General features: G+C 43.1%; 1 protein-coding gene across 2 annotated transcripts in view; it reads left to right on the top strand.

Annotated features, from left to right (window-relative positions):
• LOC140487778 (tRNA (32-2'-O)-methyltransferase regulator THADA) overlaps positions 1-26,200 on the top strand; it is a 295,012-nt gene that overhangs the window by 119,972 nt on the left and 148,840 nt on the right. For both annotated transcript variants that reach the window (XM_072587028.1, XM_072587029.1), the window contains exons 13-16: positions 3,107-3,216; positions 5,858-6,018; positions 13,311-13,477; positions 22,937-23,119. In XM_072587028.1, the coding sequence (XP_072443129.1) occupies positions 3,107-3,216; positions 5,858-6,018; positions 13,311-13,477; positions 22,937-23,119 (621 nt within the window). The remainder of the gene's footprint in view (positions 1-3,106; positions 3,217-5,857; positions 6,019-13,310; positions 13,478-22,936; positions 23,120-26,200) is intronic.

The following is a 26,200-nucleotide window of genomic DNA, read 5'->3' as shown; positions in this document are numbered from 1 at the left end:
ATGATTCCTTGAAAGTGGAGACTGGTGGGTAAAAGTAAGAGTAACCCTGTCATTGTTCTGTGAGGAGAGAACCGGGTGAGGGCAACGGTGCAGAAAATAAGTTGCATGTGACAGAGGGTCCTGTCAACCTTGGTGAGGACAGACTTTTCAGTTGAAGACAAAGGAGGACATAGAGGAGGCAACCCTGTGGTATAAACAGAATAAATGCCATTGAGACAGAAACTGGGAGAATGGAATGGAGAAGGGTGTGAGGAAATGTTGTTGAGGTGACTGAGGATGTCATTCGGTTTGGTGTGGTTATTATTGAACAGTGTATCCCCAGAAATGGAAACAGTGGTTAAGGAAGGGGAAGAGTCAGAGCTGGACCAGGTGAAGATGAAAAGAAAGGCGGTAATTGGAGGCAAAATGGATCGGTATTTCCAATTCCAGATGACAGCAGAAAGCAACATAAATGATATCATTTATGTGCTGAAGAAAAATTGATGGGCAGGGCTGAGTGTGACTGGAATAAGGAATGTTCCATATACCCCACAAAGAAACAGGCATAGCTGGCACTCATGTGGGTATCCATAGCCATACCTTTGATTGCCAGGATACCATCACCAAACATACCCTTCCCTCTACTGTCAGCATTCTACAGGGACTGTTCTGTCCTTGTGCTCTAGTCCAATCCTTCATCAGTCGTAATACTTCCTCTCACCCATCTTGACCCACTCTGTCTTTCCATGACACCTTCCCGTAAAATTGCAAAATTGCCCTTGCACCTTCCCCCTCCTTCATGTCGAAAGTCTCACTCATACCTTCTAGATAAAGCAGCAGTTTATTCGTACTAATCAAGTCTACTGCACAATTCAATCATTCTACACAGTGCAGTCTCTTACCTCGCAGGTGCAGACTGAGTAGCCACTTTGTGCTACAAGTCTTCTGTCAATAAGGATAGTCCTGACCTTTCAGTTGCTTGCTATTTCAATGAATCTCCATGCTCTGAGGATAAAATTTCTGTCCAAGGCCTGCTGCAGTGTTTCAGTGAAGCTCAATACAAGTTGAAGGAACAGCGTCTAATCTTTCACTTAAGCAGGTTACATCCTTCAGGAACCAACGTTAAGTTCAGCAACATCAGAGAATTTACAATATCCTCCATTTTAATTACAACCTACTCCCCACTCCATGTTTTATTTGTGTCATTTTGGCTCTGCTCTCAGCAGAGAGATCCAGTTTCTCCTTTCCACATTTTCATTCGCACCTATTTGGCCTGTCACTCCATTAGCACTCACTTTGCCTTTTGCTGTGGGCACCCTCATAGCTGTTCCACTCTTCCTCTCCCCCTTGTTATAAGAACACAATTTTCCAGCCTCTTTCAGTTCTGAAGAAGAGACATGTTGGTTTGAAACTGTGTTTCATTCTCCACAGATGATGGCAAACCTGCTGAGTTTCTCCAGCATTTCAGATTCAGATTTTTTTAAACCCAGAAAGTTTTTTCGCCTAGTGGAATCTGGAATCTGCCTCGGTAGGTAGATGAGAAAGATGATCTCACAATCTTTAAAGAGTACTTAAAAGAGCAATTGTCATGTCATAACGTTCAAGGGAATGGACCAAGTGGGATTAGTGTAGATTTAGATGAGTTTTTTTGTCAGTGCTGAAGGTCCTCTTCTGTACCGTATGGTTCTCTGATTTTCAGATTGCACTGTTTTTTGCTTTTATTTCAATGCCACAGTTCAGGGAAATTCACCCCTGTCCCGCGCCACTATCCCTGCCTGAAACATCCTCTTCTTAATCTCAGTGTCCTCTTCATCTTTGTGCTGAGCTTTCTGTCCATCAGCAAGCTCTATTTGCAACTATATGCTACTGTCACCTCTGCCCTGTTTCAACTCACCTGCTGTTAAAACTGTTTTCTATGCTTTTGTTCCCTACGGACTCAACCAACTGGCATCCAGCTCTTCCTCTACAAGATCATTGCATCCAGAGTCCATCTGAGAGCAACTCACATTCACCTATCTCCCATCTTCTCACCAATATTCATGAGCTGCAATTTCTTACTGAATGTTTCTGTATTTAATTCTTTTCATCGCCTCATTCCTTCTGACCTCATCAAATCCGCGAGTCCACTCCCCAGATCTCCATTCCTCTAATTTTCCTCCTTTTGTGCGTCTTCCATCTCTTCTCCCTTGCTTCCCCCATCCCTTTTCCTTCACCCAGTAAAAACCACAGTTAAAGCCACAGTTTGAGCTACTTCAGGAAACTCTCTGCCATGGATGCTGTCTGATCTGCTGTGATCTCCAGCAATTGTTGTTCTGAATCATAGAATCCCTACAGTGTGGAAACAGGCCCTTCAGCCCAACAAGTCCACATCTGCCCTCCGAAGCGTATCCCACCCAAACCTATTACCCTACCCTATTACTCTACATTTAACCCTGACTAATGCACCTAACCTACACATCCCTGAACACTATGGGCAATTTAGCATGGCCAATTCTCCTAACCTGCACATTGGAGCACTGAAAGGAAACCCATGTAGGGGAGAATGTGCAAACTCCACCCAGCCAGTTGCCCGAGGCTGGAATTGAACCCAGGCAGCAGTGCTAACCACTGAGCCACCATGCTCAGTGTTCTCTGCTAGCCAGTCTGTTAACTCTGCTGCCTCTGCACTTTAATGGCTGCCTTCAACTCATGCCTTTAGCCTTCTGGTCCTCCTAACATCTCCTCCTTTGCCTCAGAGTCTATTAGTTCCCTTGAGGCTTTGCTTTGGGAAAGTTTCTACATCAAACTGCGAACTCAGTGTAAGTATTTGTGAAGTGCCAGATACATCATTCTTCATTTTTCTATTAAAGCATGTATACTTCATCACAGATCCAAGTTTTCTCCTCCTGCTCACCTTTTCATGAATTCTGTTCACCCATTTAATCTCCCACTGCACATTATATGGCTATTGATTGATTGCCCATCCTTCAGTCCAAAATGAAAAGTACTTGAAAATGTGTTGGATAGTATGGGTGGATTGCATAGTAAATTATGTTCTTTGTGTCTGAATACTCAATGCTGTAACAAATATAATTCAGTACAGTCAAGGCCACTGATTCACAGCCTTATTATTGTCATTTTATGACAGAGGACATGACTGAGTTATTGAACCTGGCGAGGCAAAGTGGGAGCTGGGATTTCTTCTCGCAATGCAACCTGCAGATCCTGGTGGGCTGCTTGATGGATGGAACAAATGAGGTGAGGCTTCAGTCTGGCTCAGTCACTAGAGAGTTTATTCCTGGTATGTCTGGCTCACTCATAGGGAATTTATTCCTGGTCAGTCTGCTTTAGCCACTGGGGAGGTTATTCCTGGTCAGCCTCTTTCAGAAACAGGGGAAGTTTATTCCTGGTGAGACTCGCTGAGTCTGGCACAGTCACTGGGTGAGTTTATTTCTGATGAGTTCAGTCAGTGATCAATCTGGCTAAGCAACTGAGGATTTTATTCCTGATCAGTCTGGCTCAATCACTGGGAGGTTTATTTCAGGTCAGTCTGGTTCAGTCCCTGGAGGTTTATTCTTGGTCAGTCTCGCTCAGTAACAGTGAAGTCTATTCTGGTTAGTCTGGCACAGTCACTGGGTGAATTTATTCCTGATGAGCTCAGTCACTGTGGCTTTATTCCAGGTGAGTCTGGCTTTGTCACTAGGTACTTTATTCCTGGTCAGTCTGGCTCAGCCATTGGGGTGTGCAATATTCTTGTCAGTTTAGCTCTGTTTGTAATCCTTCAACCCTGGCAACATCCTTATAAATCTTTTCTGAACCATTCCAACTTTCACAACATCCTTCCTATAGCAGGGAGACCAGCACTGCACGCAGTATTCCAAACATGGCCTAACCAGTGTCCTGTACAGTCACAACCTGACCTCCCAACTCCCTATACTCAATGCACTGACCAATAAAAGGCTGGCATACCAAGCACCACCTTCACTATCCTATCTACCTGGGACATAACCTTCAAGGAAATATGAACCTGCACTGCAAGGTCTCTTTGTTCAGCAACACTCCCCAGAACCTTACCATTAACTGCATAAGACCTGCCCTGATTTGCCTTTCCAAAACGCAGTACCTCACATTTATTTAAATTAAATTCCACCTGTTACCCCTCTGTCCATTGGCCAATCTGATCAAGGTCCCATTGTACTTTGAGGTAACCTGCTTTGCTATCCAATGTACCTTCAAGTTTGGTGTCATCTTCAAACTTACTAACTGTATCTCCTATATTCATATCCAAATCATTTATATAAATGACAAAAAGTAGAGGACCAAGCATCAATCCTTGTGGCACTCCACTGGTCGCAGGCCTCCAGTCTCAAAAGCATCCATCCACCACCATCCTCTGTCTTCTACATTTGAGCCAGTTCTGTATCCAGTTGGTTAGTTTGCCGTGTATTCCATGTGATCTAACCTTGCTAACTAGTCTACCATAAGGAACCTTACTAAATGCTTTACTGAAGTCCATATATATCATATTCACTGTTCTGCCCTCATCAATCCTTTTGATACTTCTTCCAAGGTACTCAGTCAAGTTAGTGAGACATGATTTCTCACGCACAAAGCCATGTTGACTATCCTGAATCAGTCCTTGCCTTTCCAAATACATGTAAATCCTGTCCCTCAGGATTCCCTCCAACAGCTTGCCCACCACTGATGTCAGGCTCACCGTTCTATAGTTCCCTGGCTTTTCCTTACTATAATTCTTAAATAGTGACACCACGTTAGCCAACCTCCTATCTTCTGGCACCTCACCTGTGGCTATCAATGATACAAGGGGCGGCACCAGGGTCTCAGGTTCGATTCTAGCCTCGGGCAACTGTCTTTGTGGAGTTTGCACATTCTTTCCATGTCTGCGTGGGTTTCCTCCGGGTGCTCCAGTTTCCTCCCACAGTCCAAAGATGTGCAGGTCAGGTGAATTGGCCATGCTAAATTGCCCATAGTGTTAGGTGCATTAGTCAGAGGGAATTGTATCTGGGTGGGTTACCCTTCGGAGGATTGGTGTGGACTGGTTGGGCCAAAGGGCCTGTTTCCATATTGTAGGGAATCTAATCTAAAAAAAGTATCTCAACTAGGGGGCCAGCAACCACTTCCCTAGGTCCCCACAGAGTTCTAGGGTACACCTGATCAGGTCCTGGGGATTTATCCACCTTTATGCATTTTAAAATGTCCAGCACCACCACCTCTGTGATATGGACATTTTTCCCCCCATTCAGTATCTTCCATATGCTTCTCCACTCTAAACACTGATGCTAAATATGTGTTTAGTATGCCCCCCCCCCATCTCCTGCTTTTCAATACATAAAGTTTACACTCTACAGAGTTTTCATTTTTATGTTTTTCATCAGACTTCAGTCACTTTGGCAAGTACTAGTTTACTCATTAAAAAGGAATAAATCATGGATTGTTCCAACTGGTGTTCTGATTCCAGAGCTATTCTACATACATACTGCTGTGTCTTCCTGGACAAGTTGCTTTAGATGGTGGGATAGATTCCAATGAATCTTCTCCAAGAGATTAAAACTGACTTCTGGTGGGTTTGCAGCTCTCGCACCTTGCTAAACAGAATTGCAAAAAAGGAAGGACAGAGCAATGTTTTTTTTTGCTTTTCAGGCAGGTCAAATTCTCTGACAATGATTTTGAAATGTAATAGTCTACTCCAACCAGGCTAGTGACCTGTAGGTGTTCTCAAGAACTGTGACTCCATTCCAGTTCCCTGCTCCTTACAGCTGTAACGTTGTTGCCTATGTTCTTCATAAAGTATTTGGATCACACCTGTTCATAACATTGCCCTCTGTTCCTTGTTCATGCTTTTACTGCCATCCTCCTATCATTGTTGCTTCTGTTCCAGATCAGGGAACTGGCTGCCAAGCTGCTGGTGAACTACCTTCCCATATACCTACCCCAGCCCCTGGCTGGTGCTTTGTTTGAGCATGCTCTGAGGATGTTGTGCAGCCCCAGGGTGTCCCAGGCTGAGGCTGGAGCCCTAATGGTGAAAACTGTTCTTCAAAAGTTAGTATTAACATGACACAGTGAGTACCAGGGTATGTCATCACTTTTGTGAATGGAGAGAAGAGAGGTGGGGCATGTTTGTTTCTGAATTGTTTAGCTTAGGGATGGGGGTGGGTGGGGAGCAGGGTGGTGTTGTTAACTGTTGGTAATAATTATAAAGTACAGAGCAGGTGCAGGAATTGAGCATTCAGCTTCTCAAGCCTCTCTGCCATTCAGTGTTCATTAATGTCCTTCAGGGAAGAAAATCTGCCAGGCTCACCTGGTCTGGCCTACTTGTGACTCCAGATGCACAACAATAGTTAACTCTCAATTGCACTTTGAAATGGCCGAGCAAGTCACTCAGCTGCATCAATCACTACAAAGTCTCAACAAGAAAATGAAACAGAAAGAACCACCTGGTACCAGAAAAGGCAATGGCAGGGATAGCCTTGTTGACCCTGCAAAGTCCTCCTTTTTAACATCTGAGGGCTAGTACCAAAATTGGAAGGGCTGTTTCACAGACTGGACAAGCAACAGCCTGACATAGTAACATTCACAAGATCATACCTTACGGACAATGTCCCAGACCTCCATTACTATCCCTGAATTTCCTACCCCATCAGCAGGATAGACCAAGCAAATGTGACGGCAGAGTGATATAGAGTCAGGAGTGAATTGCCTAGGGAGTCCTCAACATTGAAGCATCATGACATCAGGTTAAGATATGGGCAAGGACACGTCCTGCTGGTTACCATGTACCATCTTCCCTTTGTTGATGAATCAGGAAGCCTTCATGTTTAATAACCCTTGGAACTATCACTGACTGAGCTGTTCAGGAACTAGATGACATAGCTGCTAGACTGGGTCTGCAGAGGTAGTGAGGGAACCAACAGGAGGGAAAAACATACTTGATCTTATCCTTATCAATCTGTCCACTACAGATCCAGCTGTTTGTGACAATATTTGAAAGAGTGACTAACGCACAGTCCTTGTGGAGATGACGTCTCGCCTTCATATTGAGAATAATACCTCCGTCCCACTGTGTGGCACTATCACCATGCTAAATAGAACAGAATTCCAAAAGCAACTCAAAACTGCGCATCCATGAAGCACTGTGGGCCATCAACAGCAGCACATGGTCATGTATATCCCCAACTCGAACATTACCATCAAGCCCTGGTTCAGTGGAGAGTGCAAGAGTGCATATCAGGAGCAGAATCAGGCATACCTCAGAATGATGTCAGCCTGATGAAGCTACCAAACAAGACTGCTTGTTGCCAAACAACATCAGCAGTAAATGATTGACAAATTAGTTAAGCGCTCCCTCAACCAATGGATCAGATCTAAGCTCTACAGTGCTGCCACATTCCGTTGTCAATGGTGGTGGGCAAGTAGACAACTCACTGGAAGAGGTGGCTCCAAAATATCCCTATCCTCAATCATGAAAGAGCCCAGCACATCAGTGCAAAAGATAAGTCTGAAGCATTCGCAGCAACCTTCAGCCAGAAGTGTTGAGTGGATGATCCATCTCAGCCTCCTCCAGTGGTCCCCAGTATCACAGATGCTAGTCTTCAGCCAATCTATTTATTTGATATCAAGAAACAGTTGGAGGAATTGGATATCGCATAAGCTATAGGCTCTGACAATATTCTGGCAATAGTACTGAAGACTTGTGCTCCAGAACCTGCTGCATCTCTAGCCAAGCTACAATGCTGGTATCTACCCAAATCTGGCCAGTTACCACCCCATCAGTCAGCTCTTGATCATTAGCAGTGTGATGAAAGTTTTCACCAATAGTGCTATCAAGCAGCAACTGCTCAGCAATAACCTGCTTCGTGACATCCAGTTTGCTTCAGCTAGGACCCTCAGCTTCTGACCTCATTACCTTTGTTCAAAAATGGACAAAAGCGCAAAACTCCAGAGGTGAGGTGAGGTGAGAATGTCAGCCCTGGAAGGCAGCATTTGATGAAGTGTGGCATGAAGGAGCCCGAGCTAAACTGGAATCAATGGGTATCAGGGAGAAATCTTTGTTAGTTGGAGCCGTGCCTGGCACCTGGCACATGGGAACATGCTTATCGTTATTTAGGTCAGTCATCCCAGCTCCAGGACCTTTCTGCAGGTGTTTGGCAAGGTAGTGTTCCAGTCCCAAACATCTTCAGCTGCTTCATCATAAGACCAAAGGTTATTCGAGCAGAAATAAGCCATTCGCCCATTAATCATGGCTGACATATTTCTCAACCTAATTCTCCTGTCTTCTTGTAATCTTTGATTTCCTTGCTAATCAAGAACCTATCTATCTCTGTCTTAAATACAGTCAATGACTTGGCTTCCACAGCTTTCTTTAGTAATTAGTTCCACAGATTCACCACTCTGGCTAAAGAAATTCCTCCTCATCTCTGATCTAAAGGGTCATGCTTCACTGTGCCTCAATCAATGGACTTCACTCCATCACATAGTCAGAAGTGGGATGTTTGTTGATATTACACAATGTTCATTATCATTCACGACTCCTCAGCTACTGAAGCAGTCCATGTTCAAGTGCAACAAGACCTGGAGAACATCCAGGCTCGGGTTGAAAAGCAGCAAGTAACATCGACGCTGTAGAAATGTCAGGCAATGACAATCTCCAATAAGAGACAATGTAACCACCGCCCTTTGACATTTAATGGCATTACCACCACTGAATTCCCCCATTATCAACATCCTCAGGGTTACCGTTGACCAGAAAGTCAAATGGACTCAACATATAAAAGCTACAAGAGCACGTCAGATGCTAGCAATACTGCTGTGACCCCCACATAACCATTTACGAGCGAAGTCAGGAATGTAATTGAATACTCCCTACAGGTTTGATGAGTGTAACTCCAACAGCACTCAAGAAGCTTGTCACCATCCAGAATAAAGCAACCCACTTGATTAGCACCATCTCCACGAACCTTTACCACATCCACTCCCTTTACCACTGATGCTCAGTAGCAGTAAGACATACTACAGAAATTCACCAAAGATTCTTATACAGTACTTTGCAAATCCACAGCCACTTCTAGAAGGACAGGACGGCGGATAAATGGGAGCATCACCATCTGCAAGTTCCCCTTCATGCGACTCACAATCCTGACTTGGAAATATATCACGGCTCCTTCATTGCCGCTGGCTCAAAATCCTGGAATTCCCTCCCTAATGGCATTGCGGGTCAACCACAGTGCAGCTCACCACCATCTTCTCAAGAGCAACTAGGGACAGGTAATAAATACAGGCTCATCCAGCGATGCCCATGTCCCATAGGAGAGCAGAAAAAAAGACAAGATCGTGGTTGATCTGATTGTATCTGCACATGTGCATTCCTGCCTACTCCTGATGACCTTTCACCCTGTTGCTAAATAAGAATTCATCCTTAATAAGAATTATGCCTTAAAAATATTCAAAGAGTCTGTTTCTGCCATGTTTTATGGAGAGAGTTCAAAAGACTCATTACCCTCAGAGAAAACATTTTGTTTCAACCGTTTTAAACGAATGAATCCTTATTTTTAAACTGTAACACCACTTGCAGATTCTCTCACAAAAGTAAATATATTCTTACGTTTGCCTTCCTAAGACCATTCAGGATTTTATATATTTCAATATTCTGTTCTGAATTTGAATGGATACAAGCCTATCCTGTCCAACCTTGCCATCCGCCCCAACTGCTGACAAAGCATTCACAAACTTGCTTAAACATGGTGACCAATATTGTAAATTTTACTTTAGATGTGGTCTCATCAATGGCCTATATTCCGTAAGCACTGTATTATTACAAAGGGCTACCATTTGGCCCATCATGCCCACACTGGCCTAATTATCTAGTCCACTCTATTATCTAATGCCAAACCATTGGCTTTCCCCCATATCCCTGCACACTATTGCTATCCAAAACAACAGCCGGCGAATGAATGTCTTGAATACTCTAATTGAAGCTACCTCCACCACATTTCCAGGCAGTTTATTCTAGACCCTAAAAACCCTGTGTGAATAATTTTTTTTCTCTCACATCACTTTTGCTTTATTGACACATCACTTTAAATCTGTGCCCTCTCATTTTTGCTTTTTTTCAATAAGTAGAAACAGCTTCACCCTATCAATTCTGTCTAGCCTGCTCTTTTTCTCAACTAGATCTTCTCTCAGCCATCTTCTCTGCAGGGAAAATATTCCCAACTTCTTCAAACTATCCTCATAACATGAACTTCTCATTCCTGGAACCTTTATTCTCAATTGATTCTGCACTCTCCCCAGTGTATTCACATCTTTCCTATAATGTGGTGCCCACAACTGTACACAGTACTCCAGATGAGATCTAATGAGTACCTTGTACAAGTTCAACATCATCTTTCTGCTCATATAGTCTATGGCTAATTAATAAAGTTGAGTACACTGTAGTAGTCTAGTTCCTGTTCACTTGGTGGGTGGCACGGTGGCACAGTGGTTAGCACTGCTGCCTCACAGCGCCAGAGACCCGGGTTCAATTCCCACCTCAGGTGACTGACTGTGTGGAGTTTGCACATTCTCCTTGTGTCTGCGTGGGTTTCCTCCAGGTGCTCCGATTTCCTCCCACAGTCCAAAGATGTGCAGGTCAAGTGAAATGGCCATGCTAAATTGCCCGTAGTGTTAGGTAAGGGGTAAATGTAGGGTTATGGGTGGGTTGCGCTTCGGCGGGTCGGTGTGGACTTGTTAGGCCGAAGGGCCTGTTTCCACACTGTAAAGTAATCTAATCTGATGCATTTTACACACACACACACACACACACACACACACACACACACACACACACACACACACACACACACACACACACACACACACACACACACACTGCACTAAGCCTCATGTGCCATGCACTCCCAACTTCTCACTGACCTTTGGAGTTCCACACTATCCTTCTAACAGTGTACAAATCTTTTAAACTGAGTGTATCTGAAAACTTTGAAATTGTTCCCTGCACACCGAGATCCAGATGTTTATGTACAGATGAAGGCGTCCAATTGATGGCAGTTCATTTGGATTTCAGTGAAGCCTTTGACAAGGTACCACATAGGAGACTTATCAAGAGGGCAAGTGCACTTGGGATACGGGATACTTTGATGAAGTGGATTCAAAATGGGCTCAGTTGTAGAAACAGAAGATGATGACAGAAGGCTGCTTTAATGACTGGACAAAGTTAAAAATCACGCAACACCAGGTTATAGTCCAACAGGTTTATTTGGAAGTACACCCCAGTCTAATACTGGCACCTCCATGACATAGATGACTATGTAGGGTGTTGGATTAATAAATTTGTGGATGACACAAAGTTTGGTCAGGTGGTTAACAGTGAGGTTGCGAGTCTGGGCTACAAAAAGATATAACTGGTATGGTCAAGTGGGCAGAAAAGTGGTAGATGGAATTTAACCCTGAAATTACTCCTTTGGAAGAGCAAGGAAATATTCAATGAATGGCATGACACTAGGAAGTTCTTTGGAACAGAGGCACCTTGGAGTATTTGTCCATAGATGTCTGAAGGCCGAACACCATGTTAGTAGGGTGGTGAAGGTGTCATTGAAGGTAAAGTGTGTGGTGAGGCACAGGTCCAGAAGTTTGAATGTTAAGGAATTCCTGCAATTCACGCATAGGACGTGCAGATCTCCATGCATCTTAGAGCTCTGAAATCTTTCCCCATTTATGTAATATGCTTCCTTTTTATTATTGGGTGTGATTGTTTACGTCCTTGGTGTGAAAGAAAGAGCTATTGTGGTTTTGAAACTTAATTCAGAGCAGGATTAGAGAGGTCTATATCGGAGTGGGCCAGCCTTGATTTGAATTGAATTGAATTTATTGTCACGTGTACCGAGGCACAGTGAAAAACTTTGTCTTTTGAGCAGTACAGGCAGATCACAGAATTAAGAAGCATAGATAAGTGAATAATAGGTAAATAGCAGCAAAAACAAAATACAGGTACAGGCGAATGTTAACAGTTTGTGAGTCCATTCAGTATTCTAACAGTAGGGTAGAAACTGTTGCAAAACCAGCTGGTGCGAGTGTTCAGGCTTCTGTACCTTTTCCCCGATGGTAGAGGTTGTAGAAAAGCATTGCCAGGGTGGGATGGGTCTTTGGGAATGCTGGCAGTCTTTCCTTGACAGCGGGCCTGTAGATGGATTCTATAGATGGGAGGTTGGCCTTTGTGATTGTTCACCACTCTTTGTAACCGTCTGGCTCAACACTCTTTGTAACCGTCTCCGATCTTGCCATACCAGGTAGTGATGCATCCAGATAGAATGCTCTCGATGGTGCACCGATAAAAGTTGGCAAGGGTATTCGCCATCATGCCACATGTCCTCAGCTGTCCGAGGTAGAAGAGATGTTGTTGGGCCTTTTTAATCAGTACGTCCACATGAAGAGTCAAAGAAAGCTTGTTGTGGATGACCACTCCCAGGAGCTTGACACTGTCCACTCATTCCACCTCTGTGTTGTTAGTGTGTAGGTGGGCATGAGTAACATCCTGGCGAAAGTCAATAATGTGTTCCTTGGTTTTGCTGGCATTGAGAGCTAGGTTGTTCTCTGCACCATTTTTCCAGATCTTCCACCTCCCGACTATGGTGGTGTCATCAGCGAAGTTGTAAATGGCATTAGTCTGGTATTTGGCGATGCAGTCATGGGTATACAGTGAGTATAGTAAGGGGCTGAGTACCAATCCCTGGGGGGCTCCAATGTTGAGTGTTAGTGAGGATGAAATATTGTCCCCAATCTTCACTGATTGTGACCTGTGGGTCAGGAAACTGAGGATTCAGTTGCAGAGAGTGGGGCTTAGTCCGTGCTGAATTTAATTGTATTCATTACTCGCAATCTGAGAGAATAAGCATGAAACCTGTTAGAAGGACAAGCAGAATGCTGACTGTGGTATTTGGAGCAGGAGATCAGGAAGTGTAATGTGGTAGTTGTAAGGGATTCAAAAATTAGGGAACAGTAGAGCATCCTTTCTAAGTAGGAACTGGACCCTGAGAAAGCTTGCTTTCTTGGTGCGAGGATCAGGGACATCTCCAACCAGCTTGGAAGGATAGTAGAAAGGGACAGTCAGTCATTGTGATCTCCATTGGAATCAACAGCATAAGGAAGAATCGATGTGAAATCCTGTTTGCACAGTACCAGGAACTAGGAATTGAATTATAGGGCAGGGCCTCAAAAGCTGTGAATTTCTTGATTGTGTTCAGCGGAGCCAAAATTAGGATAATTTATTTTTTCAGACAATGCATCAGCCAGTCAGAAGGTATCTTCAATGTTGGTTTTGCCTGTTTCCTTCCTTCCAGGTCTGACGTTTCAGTTTTGCTGGGCGTGGTTGTTCATGGGAAGGCCCCTGAAGATGTCTGCTCCCAAACGTTGATCTTTGTAACTTACCTACATCAGCAGTTGGAGGAGCATTATAGAGTGGCTCGTGCAGATTTGCTGCAAGCTGCAAAGACCAAGCCACTACATGGTAAGGAGTTGCCTTGCACTGACCATTTGAATTGAATTGAATTAGCTTTATTGTCACATCCACTGAAATGAATACAATGAACTATTTACAAGTCACCACTTATGGCACTATATTAGGTACAAGATGCCTAGGTACAGATTTCACAGTTCAAGTTCTCTGGAAAAAAAATAGAAAAAGAAAGAACTAAAAGGTCCAACATCATAACAGATTGTAGGAATAAATTAGAAAATAGTAAAATTAAATGTTCAGAACAACAGTCCTTCCAACCCAGTCCACGCTAGCACTTAGTCTCTAGTCTGCATCGTGCCTTGGCTCCAGACTGCGCGAGTCTTCACCTTGAGGCTGTTGAGGATAGAAGTCCACACTGAGGCCACATCAGGCCAAAAGACCACCATGCTGGGACAAGAGATCACCATGCCAGGGCAGATCGTGAGGCAGGAAAGGAAGCTGCATGGGCAGTGGCAAAAGGACTCCTGGAGGAGGCCTTCAGGCCCTGAATATAAGCCCCCCCCCCCCCCCCCCCCCCCCCCCGGGCTTTGTGTTTACCCCCATGGTGCAGAAAGGACCTTGAGCTGTGGGCTCAATCATACCACTTACCCAGTTAGACAAAGTCTGAACATAACTGGGTATGGGGAGTGATCCGCAAAGCCTTCACCTGGAGTTATGCTTCACCACTGGCTAAATTCTAAGAGTCTTAGTGACATGGTTATCAGGACAAATTAGCTCTCCACATTTTTCTCATTCTCCTTACATTGGTAATATGCACAGTTGCTTAGAGTCATAGGAGTCTACAGCATGGAAACAGGCCCCATTAGCGTAACTTGGCATGCCATCCAATTTTCACAATTAAACTAGTCCCATTTTCCTGTGTTTAGTCCATATCTGTCCATACTAAACCCATCCATGTATCTGTCTAAATGTTTCTTAAATGACAAAATCGTACTCACTTCCATCATTACCCCGGCACCTCGTTCCAGACACTCACCATCCTGTGTGAAAGATTTGCCCCTCTGGACCCTTTTGTATGTCTCCCCTCTCACCTTAAACCTATGCCCTCTAGTTTTATACTCTCCTACCATAAGGAAAATCTGTTGGCTTACCTATGCCTCTCATGTTTTTATAGACCTCTAACAGGTCACCTCTCAGGCTCCTAAGCTCCTGGGAAAAAAGTCCCTGCCTATCCAACTTCCCTTCACGACTCAAACCTTCCTAAACAGGTAGCATCCTAGTAAATCTTTTCTAGACTCTTTCTAGTTTAATAATATCCTTTCTATAGTAGGACAACCAGAACTGTCTGTAGTACTCCAAATGTGACCTCACCATAATTTTGTACAGCTGCAACAAGACATCTGAACTGCTATAGTCAGTGCTCTGAACAATGAAAACAAGCATGCTAAAAGCCTTCTTCACCACTCTATCTACCTGTGCCTCCACTTTCAAGTAGCTATGAACCTGTACCCCTAGGACTTGTCAAGAGGAAGAAGAAGGCTTATGTCAGGATGAGACATGAAGGCTCAGTTAGGGGGCTTGAGAGTTATGAGTTAGCCAGAAAAGATCTAAAGAGAGGGCTAAGAAGAGCCAGGAGGGGACATGAGAAATTGTTGGCGGATAGGATCAAGGAAAACCCTAAGGCCTTCTATAGGTCTATCGGGAATAAAAGAATGACTATAGTAAGATTAGGGCCAATCAAAGATAGTAGTGGAAAGTTGTGGAATCTGAGGACATTGGGAAGCCCTTAATGAATACTTTTTGTCAGTATTCCCCTTGGAAAAGGGTAATGTTAGTGAGAATATGGACATACAGGCTACAAGGTTAGATGGGATTGAGGTCGATAACGAGGAGGTTTTAGCAATATTGGAAGATCTGAAAATAGTTAAGACCCCTGGGCCAGATGGGATTTATCCTCAGATTCTCTGGGAAGCCAGGGAGCAGATTGCAGAGCCTTTAGCTTTGATCTTTATGTCATTATTGTCGACAGGAGTAGTGCCAGAAGATTGGAGGATAGCAAATGTTGTTCTCTTGTTTAAGAAGGGGAGTCGAGACAACCCTGATAATTATAGACTAGTGAGCCTTACTTCAATTGTAGGTAAGGTGCTGGAAAAACTTATTTATAATCATCTGGAAAGGAGTAATTTGATTAGAGATAGTCAACACGGTTTTGTGAAGGATAGGTCATGTCTCGCTAATCTTATTGAGTTCTTCGAGAAGATGACAAAACAGGTGGCTGAAGGTAAAGTGGTTGATGTGGTGTATATGGATTTCAGTAAAGTGTTTGATAAGGTTCCACATGATAGGCTATTGCACAAAGTACAGAGTTTCGGGATTGAAGTGATTTAGCGATTTGGATTAGAAATCGGCTAGCTGAAAGAAGGTGGTGGTTGATGGGAAATGTTCATCCTGGAGCTCAGTTATCAGTGGTGTACCGCAAGGATCTGTTTTGGGGCCACTGCTGTTTGTCATTTTTATAAATGGTCTGGAGATGGGCGTGGATGAATTTACATTGGTAAATTTGCAGATGACACTAAGGTAGGCAGAGTTGTGGATAGTGCCGAAGGATGTTGTGGGTTACAGGGGGACGTAGATAAAATGCAGAGCTGGGCTGAGAAGTGGCAAATGGAGTTTAATGTGGAAAAGTGTCAGGTAGTTCACTTTGGAAAAAATAACAGGAATGCAGAGTACTGGGCTAATGGTAAAATTCTTGGCAGTGTAAATGAACAGAGACATCTCAGTGTCCAGGTGCATAATTCCCTGAAAGTTGCCACCCTGGTTGATAGGGTGGTTAAGAAGGCATATGGTGTGTTGGCGTTTATTGGTAGGGGGATTAAGTTTCAGAGCCGCGAAGTCATGGTTCAGCTGTACAAGACACTGATAAGGCCACACCAGGAATACTGCATACAGTTCTGGTCACCAAATTAAAGGAAGGATGTGGCAGCTTTGGAAAGGGTTCAGAGGAGATTTACCAGGATGTTGCTTGGTATGGGAGGAAGGTCTTGCAAGGAAAGGCTGAGGAACTTGAGGTTGTTTTTAGTGGAGAGAAGAAGATTGAGAGATGACTTAATCAAGACGTATAAGGTAATCGGGGGTTAGATAAGGTGGAGAGTGACAGCCTTTTTCCTCAGATGGTGATGGCTAACACGAGGGGACATAGCTTTAAATTAAGGGTTGATAGATTTAGGATAGATATCAGGGTAGTTTCTTTACTCAGAGAGTAATATGGGCGTGGAACGGCCTGCCTGCAACAGTAGTAGACTCGCTAATGTTAAGGGCATTTAACTGGGCATTGGACATACATATGGATAATAATGGAACGCTGTAGGTTAGAAGGGCATCAGATTAATTTCACAGGTCAGCGCATCATCAAGGGCCGAAGGGCCTGTACTGCGCTGTAATGTTCTATGTTGTATGACTTTGTGCCATAACACTCTACGGGACGCTATGATTGACTGTATAAATCCTGCCCTGGTTTGACCCATCAAAATGCAACACCTTGTATTTATCTAAATTAAACTCCATCTGCCATTCCTCAGCTCACTGGCCCAGTTAATCAAGGTCTCGCTGCATTCCCAGATTACCTTCTTCACTGTCCCCTATACCACCAATCGTGGTGTCATCTGTAAATTTACTACCGTACCTCCTAAATTCTCATCCAAATCATTTATATAAATCATGAATAACAGTGGACCCAGCACTGATTGCTGTGGCACACTGCTGATCACAGGCCTGCAGTCTGAAAAACAGCCCTTTGCTATCTTCTACCATCAAGCTAATTTTGTATCCCATTGGCTAGCTCTCTCTGGATCTGGAGAGATTTAACCTTACTCAACAACCTACCGTGTGGTACCTTGTCAAAGACCTTGTTAAAGTCCATGTAAACAATGTATACCACACTATCCTCATCTACTTTCCTGGTCACCCCATAAAAGATCTCAAAAATTCGTGAGACATGATTTTCCACGCACAAAGCCATGCTGACTATCCCAAATGAGTCCTTGCCTCTCCAAATGCCTGTAAATCTGGTCTCTCATAATCCCGTCTAACAAGTTACTCTCCACAGACGTTAGGCTCACTGGTCTGTAGTTCCCAGGCATTTCCCTGCAGCCTTTCTTAAATAATGGCACAACATTAGTCACCCTCCAACCTTCAGGCACTTCACCCTGTGGCTGTTGGCAAATATCTTCACTAGAGGCCCAGCAATACCCTCCCTAGCCTCCCACAAAGTCCTGGGATATGCATCATCAGGTCCTGGGGATTTATCTACCTTAATGCATTTTAAGACTTCCAGCACCTCCTCTTCTGTAATGTGGACTGTCTTCAAGACATCACTATTTATCTCCCCAAGTTCCTCAGCATCCATGCCTTTCTCGACGGTAAATACTGAAGAGAAATATTCATTTAGGATCTCACCTGTCTTATAGCTCCGCTTATAGACAACCTTGTTGATCTTTTAAGAGGCCGTATTCTCTCCCTAGTTACTCTTTTGCATTTGATGTACTTGCAGAATCTTTTTGAATTCTCCTTTACCTTATCTGCCTAAGCCATCTCATGTCCTCTTTTAACCCTCCTGATTTCTCTCTTAAGTGGACTCTGATACCCTCTATGTTCCTCAAGGAATTCTCTTGATCCCAGCTGCCTTTGCAAGTCATATGCTTTCTCCTTTTTCATGACCAGGGATTAAGTAGCTCTAGTTATTCAGCATTCCCTACTCCTGCCAGCCTTATCCTTCACTCTAACAGGAACATGGTGGCCCTGAATCCTCATTAACTCACTTTTAAAAGCCGCCCATTTACCAAATGTCTATTTGTCTGCAAACAGCTTCCCCCAGTCAACGTTTGGAAGTCCCTGTCTAAGAATATCAACATTGGCCTTGCCCCAATTCAGAACTTTAACTTATGGGCCACACCGATTCTTTCCCATAACTATTTTAAAACTAATGGAACTATGGTCCCTCGTCCCGAAGTGCTCCCCCACTAATACTTCCGTCACTTGTAATGCCTGATTTCCCAAGAGGTCAAGTTTTGCTCCTTCTCTCGTAAGGCCATTTACATACTGCATGAGAAATTCTTCCTAAAAACGCTTAACAAATTTCTTTCCATCTAAGCCCTTAATACTACGGTAGTCCCAGTCAATGTTAGGAAAGTTGAAACCTTCTACTATTACAATCCTAATATTCTTGCAGCTATAACACCCATTTTGCTCCTATAACATAGGAGCAAAAATTAGACCATTCAGCCCATTGAGTCTTCTCCGGCATTCGATCATGGCTGATAAGTTTCTCAACCCCGTTCTTCTGCTTTCTCCTGTAACCCTTGATACTCAAGAATCTATCTCGGTCGTACATAAATTCAGTGACCTGCCCTCTACAGCCTTCTGGCAATGAAGTCCATAGATTTACCACTCTCTGGCTGAAGAAGTTTCTTCTTATTTCTGTTGTTAAAGGTCTTCCCTTTACTCTAAGGCTATGCCCTTGGATCCTAATCTCTCCTCCCAATGAAACATCTTCCTACCATCTACTCTGTCCAGGTCATTCAGTATTCTGTATGTTTTGATTAGATCGCCCCTCACCTTTCTAACCTCCACAGAACATAAACCCTGAATCCTCAAATCTTCCTCATATGTTAAACTTAAAATTCCTGGGACCATTCTCGTGAACGTCCTCTGAACACGCCCCAGGGTTAGTACATCCTTCCTGAGATATGGGGCCCAAAACTGTGTACAATACTCCAAATGTTGTCTGTTCAGAACCTTAATAGAGCCTCAGAAGTACATCCCTGCTTTTACTTTCAAGTAAATGAATGCCATCAAAATAAATGCCATCATTGCATTTGTCTTCCTAACTCGTGAGGCAGCATCAAAGAAGGAGAATCAACGTTTCAGGCATAAGCCCTTCTTCAGGCTTATGCCCGAAACGTCCATTCTCCTTCTCCTTTGATGCTGCCTGACCTACTGTGCTTTTCCAGTAACACATTTTTAAACTCTGATCTCCAGCATCTGCAGTCCTCACTTTCTCCTTCCTAACTAGTGACTCAACTTGCAAGTTTACCTTGAGAAAATCCAGGCAAGTGGGCAGTATTCTGTCATACTCCTGACATGTGCCATGTAAATGATGGCTAAGCTTTAGAGAGATAGGAGGTGAATTACTTGTAGAGTTTCCAGCCTGTGACCTGCTCTGGTAGCCACAGTATTTATATGGCTGACCCAGTTGAGTTTCTGGTCAATGGTGTTATATATGGTTGACTGGGGACAGACTGCCAAATCAATTCAGCCTCCCTACTTCTGTATTTGCAACACAGTCAAATTAAAATCTTCAAAGACCCTAAACATTGACCCCAATGGCTCCTCAGCACACCTTTTGAATAACCAATCTCAAGAAAACTTTGTGAATAATTGATACCAGACACCAGGTCTAGCTTAAAGAAAATACTTTACTATTAATTAACAATACAGTAATGTTATCAAAGCAAATTTAACATTTAAAAAGCATCTGGATGGATAGCTAGTCAGCATAGATGGGTTGGTCTGTTTCTGAGCTGTACAACTCTGTGACTCTATAACAAAGTAATCTAATGAATATGATTAAAACTGGTAACCTTTGTTTTTAGCCCCATTCACACAAAAACCCAACAAGATAAACACTGTTAAAAAGGTGCATGTTAACAAAGGGAAAATAACAAAACCAGCCAGACTACTGAAGCAGTTTCCACAATGCAATCCTTAATAAACAATAGCATTATCTCTTGACTGATTTTATGAAGACATTGATCATTGCCACCCTTTTCAATTCAATCTGAAGATTCAGTAATAATTATTATTTAGTTTCTACTCTAAGTTTCCAATAGCTTGTAATGGGAGTTTGAGCAGTGAGCTTTCAAATCTTCATACTGACAACTAACAACCAAACTGCTGCTTCAGAAATTCCCAATTCAAAACAACTCAAAAGACTCCAGCCCCTCTGTCTGTTTAACCATCATCTTCCCCACGAGACTTGCTGGCACCATTTCATAGCAAATTACTGCAGATGCTGGAACCTGTACTGAAAACAACAAATGCTGGAGATCACAGTGGGTCAGGCAGCATCCACGGAGAGCAAGTTAACGTTTCAAGTCGAGCTGACTCTTCATCAGTTCCCAGGTGCTGACTTCATTAATGGCCAAATGTCTGCTATAAGCACACTGCCACCACAGAGTTGAAGAGTCAATAACGGTCTTTGATGAATCAACCTTCAGAGGGGGTTCAAAAACAAACAGGCGCAGATGAATTGAAGGGTCTGTTTCCCCTGCTGTATGACTCTCTGACAAACTGCTGTCCAAAGCTGCCCTTTCAATTGTCATCTCATGGTCCACAACACAAAGTAAAAAATGTAGAATTCATGTAACACTATTGATTGTTGAGATGAGATGTTTAGATTACCTCTTGTTTGAGATGGTCATTGCTTGGTTCTTGTGACACACAGTATTTTCTTGCCACTTAACAACCGAGGTCTGCATGTTGTCCTGGTCTTGGTACATATGAACATGGACTGCTTCAGTACCTGAGGACTCGCAAATGGTGCTGAACATTGTTTACTGATGGCTGCACGACTAGGCTAACCAGGAAAGTTAAGGCTAGCATTAACTTGAAAGATAACACACACAATTTGGCAAAGATTAGTGGTAAACTAGAAGATTGGGAAAGTTTTAAAAACCATCAGAATAAAACAAGTAAAAACAGGGGGAGAAAATAAGCATTGAGAGTGAACGTGCAAGTACTAACAAAATGGACAACAAGAGCATCTTTAAATATATAAAAAAGAAGAGAGAGGTCACAGTGAACATAAGCCCCTTGGAGAACAAGGCATGGGAAATGATAATGGGGAACCAGGAAATATCAGGCGAGTTGAATATATACTTTGCATCAGTCTTCACAGTAGAAGATACTAATAGTATTCCAAAATTGGTAAATAGCAAGGAGCATAAGGAGGAGAGGAAATAAATAGAAAACTATCACTAGAAGAAAAAGTGCGGGGGAAACTAATGAGGCCAAAATTGGATAAGTCCCCTTGGACCAGGGGGATACATTGTAGGATATTAAAGGAAGTAGCTACAGAGATATTAGATGCACTGGTAGTAATCTTCCAAGAATGAGATGTTGAGGATGACATGAAGAGTCTGCAGAGAGATGTAGACAAGTTTAATTGACAAATGGAATATAGTTTGGGAAACTGGAAGTTATGTGCTTTAGCAAGAGGAATGGAGGAACTGAATATTATTAAAATAGAGAAAGACTGCAGTCAGCTGCAAGACTGGTGGTCGTTGTGCATGAATCTCAAAAAAGCTAACATGCAGGTTCAGCAGGTAATAGGAAAGGCAAATGGCAAGTTGGCCTTCATTTCAAAGGGAATAGGAGTATAAAAATAGGGAAGTCATTAGAAGTTGTACTCATTATGGTTTGGGAGATTAAGAAGAAACTGATATGTGTTCTTGATAAGTATGGTGGCCTGTCACTTTGCCAGTCTAATCATGTGATGGCATCATTGAATATTTTGCAAGGCTAGATCAATGCCTTATGCAATCAAATCAAAGTTCAAGGTGGAATCCTGGCTGGCCTCCCACCTTCTACCGTAAATAGATCTGAGCTTATCGAAAACTCTGTTGACCTTAATGTAGCATGCGTCACGTTCTATTTCCCCTTATCACCCACAAACTACATTAGTCCCTAGGAAAGCAACACCTTAATTTTAAATTTCTCATTCAGTTCCTCTATGGCTTTATCCCTGTCTATCTGTACAATTATCTCCAATTGCACAACCTTCTGAGATATTAATGTTCTTTTAATTGTGGCCTTTCATGCAAGCCCAATTCCTTCAAAATTGGCATCTGTGCTTTCAGCTGCCGAGGCCCCAAGTTTTGGAATTCCTTCCCTAAACTGCTTAGCTTCTTTAAGACGTTTCGCAGATCCCACTTCTTTCATTTGATTTAATGTTTCCATAGGACACTTGACATTAAGTACAATTTTCAAGGAGAAAGTGAGGACTGCAGATGCTGGAGATCAGAGCTGAAAATGTGTTGCTGGAAAAGCGCAGCAGGTCAGGCAGCATCCAAGGAACAGGAGAATCGACATTTCGGGCATAAGCCCTTCTTCCTGAAGAAAGGCTTATGCCCGAAACGTAGATTCTCCTGTTCCTTGAATGCTGCCTGACCTGCTGCGCTTTTCCAGCAACACATTTTCAGCATTAAGTACAATTTCACAATTCTTTTGTGAAACTTCTTAACGACACACAAAAGATGTTATATAAACGCAAGTTATTGTTGGGAAGTGGTGTTACAAATTCTACTCGATTACAATTGACCAAAAATTTAGTCCACATGAAAAGTATTGTTACCAATTCTAAATAACCAAGGTGCTCAGTTATAATCTGTGAAGTATGAAGGCAAACTGGCTTCAGTTTGAATTGTACATGGTTATTATTTACTGTACTTGTAGGTTTGATAGTAGCACTGAGGAAATGTTTGACAGAGGTATCGGAGACCAGGAGTTCATTGTGGCTGCAATCTTTCAGAGTAAGGTGGAGGCTATTCATCAGTCAGCTGATGGACACCCTGAGTAATATTAGCCACTTTCTTCTCGATACTTTGTCTGGGGCCCAATTCTCATGTCGGAGGCAAGGTAAGAATTATGATACTATTTTAATTTTAAGATTTCCTCTACGTGGTAAAGTTGTGTTGGCAAAGATGGGCAGATATTGCCTTGGGGAAAAGCAGTCCTTGTGGACTGAAATGAGAAAATAGCTGTTTTTACAATAAAAGGATTGCTGAATGTTTTGAAAGCAACTAACCTGACGCTTATTGCAAGTGGCTTGTTGGAGCAGTGGTTGACGTGTGGTTGCAAACGAATCAGAGAATCCCTACAGTGCGGAAGTAGGCCCTTTGGCCCAACAAGTCCACACCGACCCTCCGAAGACTAACCTACCCAGACCTATTCCCCTGTCCTATATTTACCCCTGACTAATGCACCTAACCTACACATCCCTGAACACTATGGGCAATTTAGCACGGACAATTCACCTAATCTGCAAATCTTTGGATTGTGGGAAGAAGCCAGAGAACCCAGAGGAAACCCACGCAGACACGGCGAGAATATGCAAACTCCACACAGATAGTTGTCAGAGGCTGGAGTCAAACCTGGGTCCCTAGAACTTTGAGGCAGCAGTGCTACCCACTGAGTCACCATGCTGCCTCTTAACTGCCAGAGCTTTAAGGGCTTAGATGGGGTAGAATTTGTGAAGTGCTTTCAGGAAAGATTCCTCAAGCAGCATATAGATGGTTCTACTTGGGAAGGGGCAAAACCCAACCTACCCTTGGGAAATAGGGCAGGACAAGTGGTGGAGGTAACAGTGGGGGAGCCGTTTGGAACTAGTGACTATAGATCTATTAATTTTAAAATAGTTATGGAGAGGGACAAAACTGGTCCACAGGTTCAAGTTCTAAATTGTGGCAAGGCAAATTTTGGTGGAATTAGACAGGTGCTTGCAGGGGTAAATTGGAGTAGTTTGCAGGCAAAGGGACCTCCGGCATGTGGAAGGTCTTTAAAAGTGAGATCATTGAGTTCAAGGTCTGTGAGAGTGAATGGGAAGGTTGGCATGAATAGGGAAGCTGAAATGTGTTGCTGGAAAAGTGCAGCAGGTCAGGCAGCATCCAAGGAGCAGGAAAATCAATGTTTCGGGCATGAGCCCTTCTTCAGGAATGAGGAAAGTGTGCCCAGCAGGCTAAGATAAAAGGTAGGGAGGAGGGACTTGGGGGAGGGGCGTTGGAAATGCGATAAGTGGAAGGAGGTTAAGGTGAGGGTGATAGGCCGGAGTAGGGGTGGGGGCCAAGAGGTCAGGAAGAAGATTGCAGGTTAGGAAGGTGGTGCTGAGTTCGAGGGTTGCGGACGGAAGGAGGAAACTGGAGAAATCTGAGTTCATCCCTTGTGGTTGGAGGGTATCTAGGCGGAAGATGAGGCGCTCTTCCTCCAGCCGTCGTGTTGCTATGGTTTGGCGATAGAGGAGTCCAAGGACCTGCATGTCCTTGGTGGAGTGGGAGGGGGAATGACAAAAGCCTTCTGCCTGCCAACTAGACGATTGGTTCTCAGGTAGCTGAACAGCTTGTAGCTATGAACAAGATACAGAGAAGCTTTTCCAAACTCTATCAGCTCAAAAAATCTTGTTAGCTACAAAAAAAATTGAAAAAAAATTAACCTTTCTTTAGCAGTTGCTGTAAGCTGTGGTTTTTAATTAATAAGTCAGAGACCTTTAATAAGTGAACATGCTACCACGTGCCTCTTGCAAATCAGTGGGAGCACCCAGAGAAGGAAGGCCAAGGAGAAATCTTCTGATCAGCAAGAACCAATTCAACAAATCTCAAAAAAATGGCTGCTCACCTACTTTCCAGTTTATCCCTATGTGTGCGCGTGGGTGTGTATAGGAGAGAGAGGGTGTATATTATAACAGGAATAGCAATTTAATGAGTAGTGTTATCTGCTGACTATTTATAACTGTTTACCTGTAGCTCGAGTTTAATTACTTGTAATAAACTGTAATTGTTATTAAGTACAGAACTTGGTCCATGCTTCCAATGAACATTGGTTTCCAAATCAGATAAACTGAGGAGTTTGTGTACTAATTTTACAATCTTTAACTTTTGTGATGACTCCAGGAATAGCTGGTTTCCAGTGAATTGTGACAATAAATAGTAATTTTTTTGTTAGGTACTGAAATCTGCTGCATACTTTGTCAACCTGGGTCAAAAAGACAAGTAAATTGAGGAATTCTGCCAATTCTTTGAAATCTAACTTGTGATGAATCTGGGAATAGTGAAGCTTGATTTCCCACCTCCTACCCCAGTGATGCGTGACAGCCATTATGCTTGATTCCCTTTGGGACTTAAGATGAGTTTTGACAGAACTCCAGCTTCAGAAATTAAATGGTGAACAAAGTATTTTAAAGATTGAAGTGCACAGGAAGGGATTAAATAACTGGGTATAGCACCTGAGAGCAGAGTATTTACATAGACTGTCAGAGATAGCCTATCATGAATTGTGTCTACCCATTCTTACATGTGCACGGACTATGGGAGGTGTCATAGAATCATCGTCATGGAGATCTATAGCACTGAAAAAGGCCCTTTCACTCATCTAATGTGTCCATGCTGGTCAAAATCAATCACCTAACTGTTCTAATTTCACTTTCCAGCACTTGGTCCATAGCCTTGTCTGCCTTGGCATTACAAGTGTACATCTAAGTACTATGAGGGTCTCTGGTTCTTCCATTCTTAGAGGCAATGACTTCCAGATTCCCACCGCTTGCTTGGCTGTTAACTGTCAATCATCATTAATTGATGCAATTTCCATGGCAAACTTCTCCACAAATCTGAGTCTATTTGCCAATCAATCACTTTCCTTTCATACAGTATAACTGATGGTTTTTCCCTTTGAATTGGTATTTTATGTCAGTTCTCCTGATGAATGCAAGATGAAAGACTTCTACAACTTTCATTTTTTTTAGCAAAGCAATACTCAGGTTCTGTACTACCAAATGGTTAACTCTGTATTCAGCTCCATTATCCAAAGCATTAAAAGAAAGAGATTGCAACAAAAACAGAAATTGCTGGTAAACTTCAGCAGATCTGGCAGTATCTGTGGAGAGAAGTCAGAGTTAACATTTCAGGTCGAGTGATGCTTTCTCAGAACTGACGGTAGCTCGGAAAATGT

Source organism: Chiloscyllium punctatum, chromosome 17, assembly GCF_047496795.1.
Source record: "Chiloscyllium punctatum isolate Juve2018m chromosome 17, sChiPun1.3, whole genome shotgun sequence".
Classification (NCBI taxonomy): domain Eukaryota; kingdom Metazoa; phylum Chordata; class Chondrichthyes; order Orectolobiformes; family Hemiscylliidae; genus Chiloscyllium; species Chiloscyllium punctatum.
The sequence above is the reverse complement of the archived record's forward strand: the minus strand, read 5'-3'. Positions and strand labels throughout refer to the sequence as shown.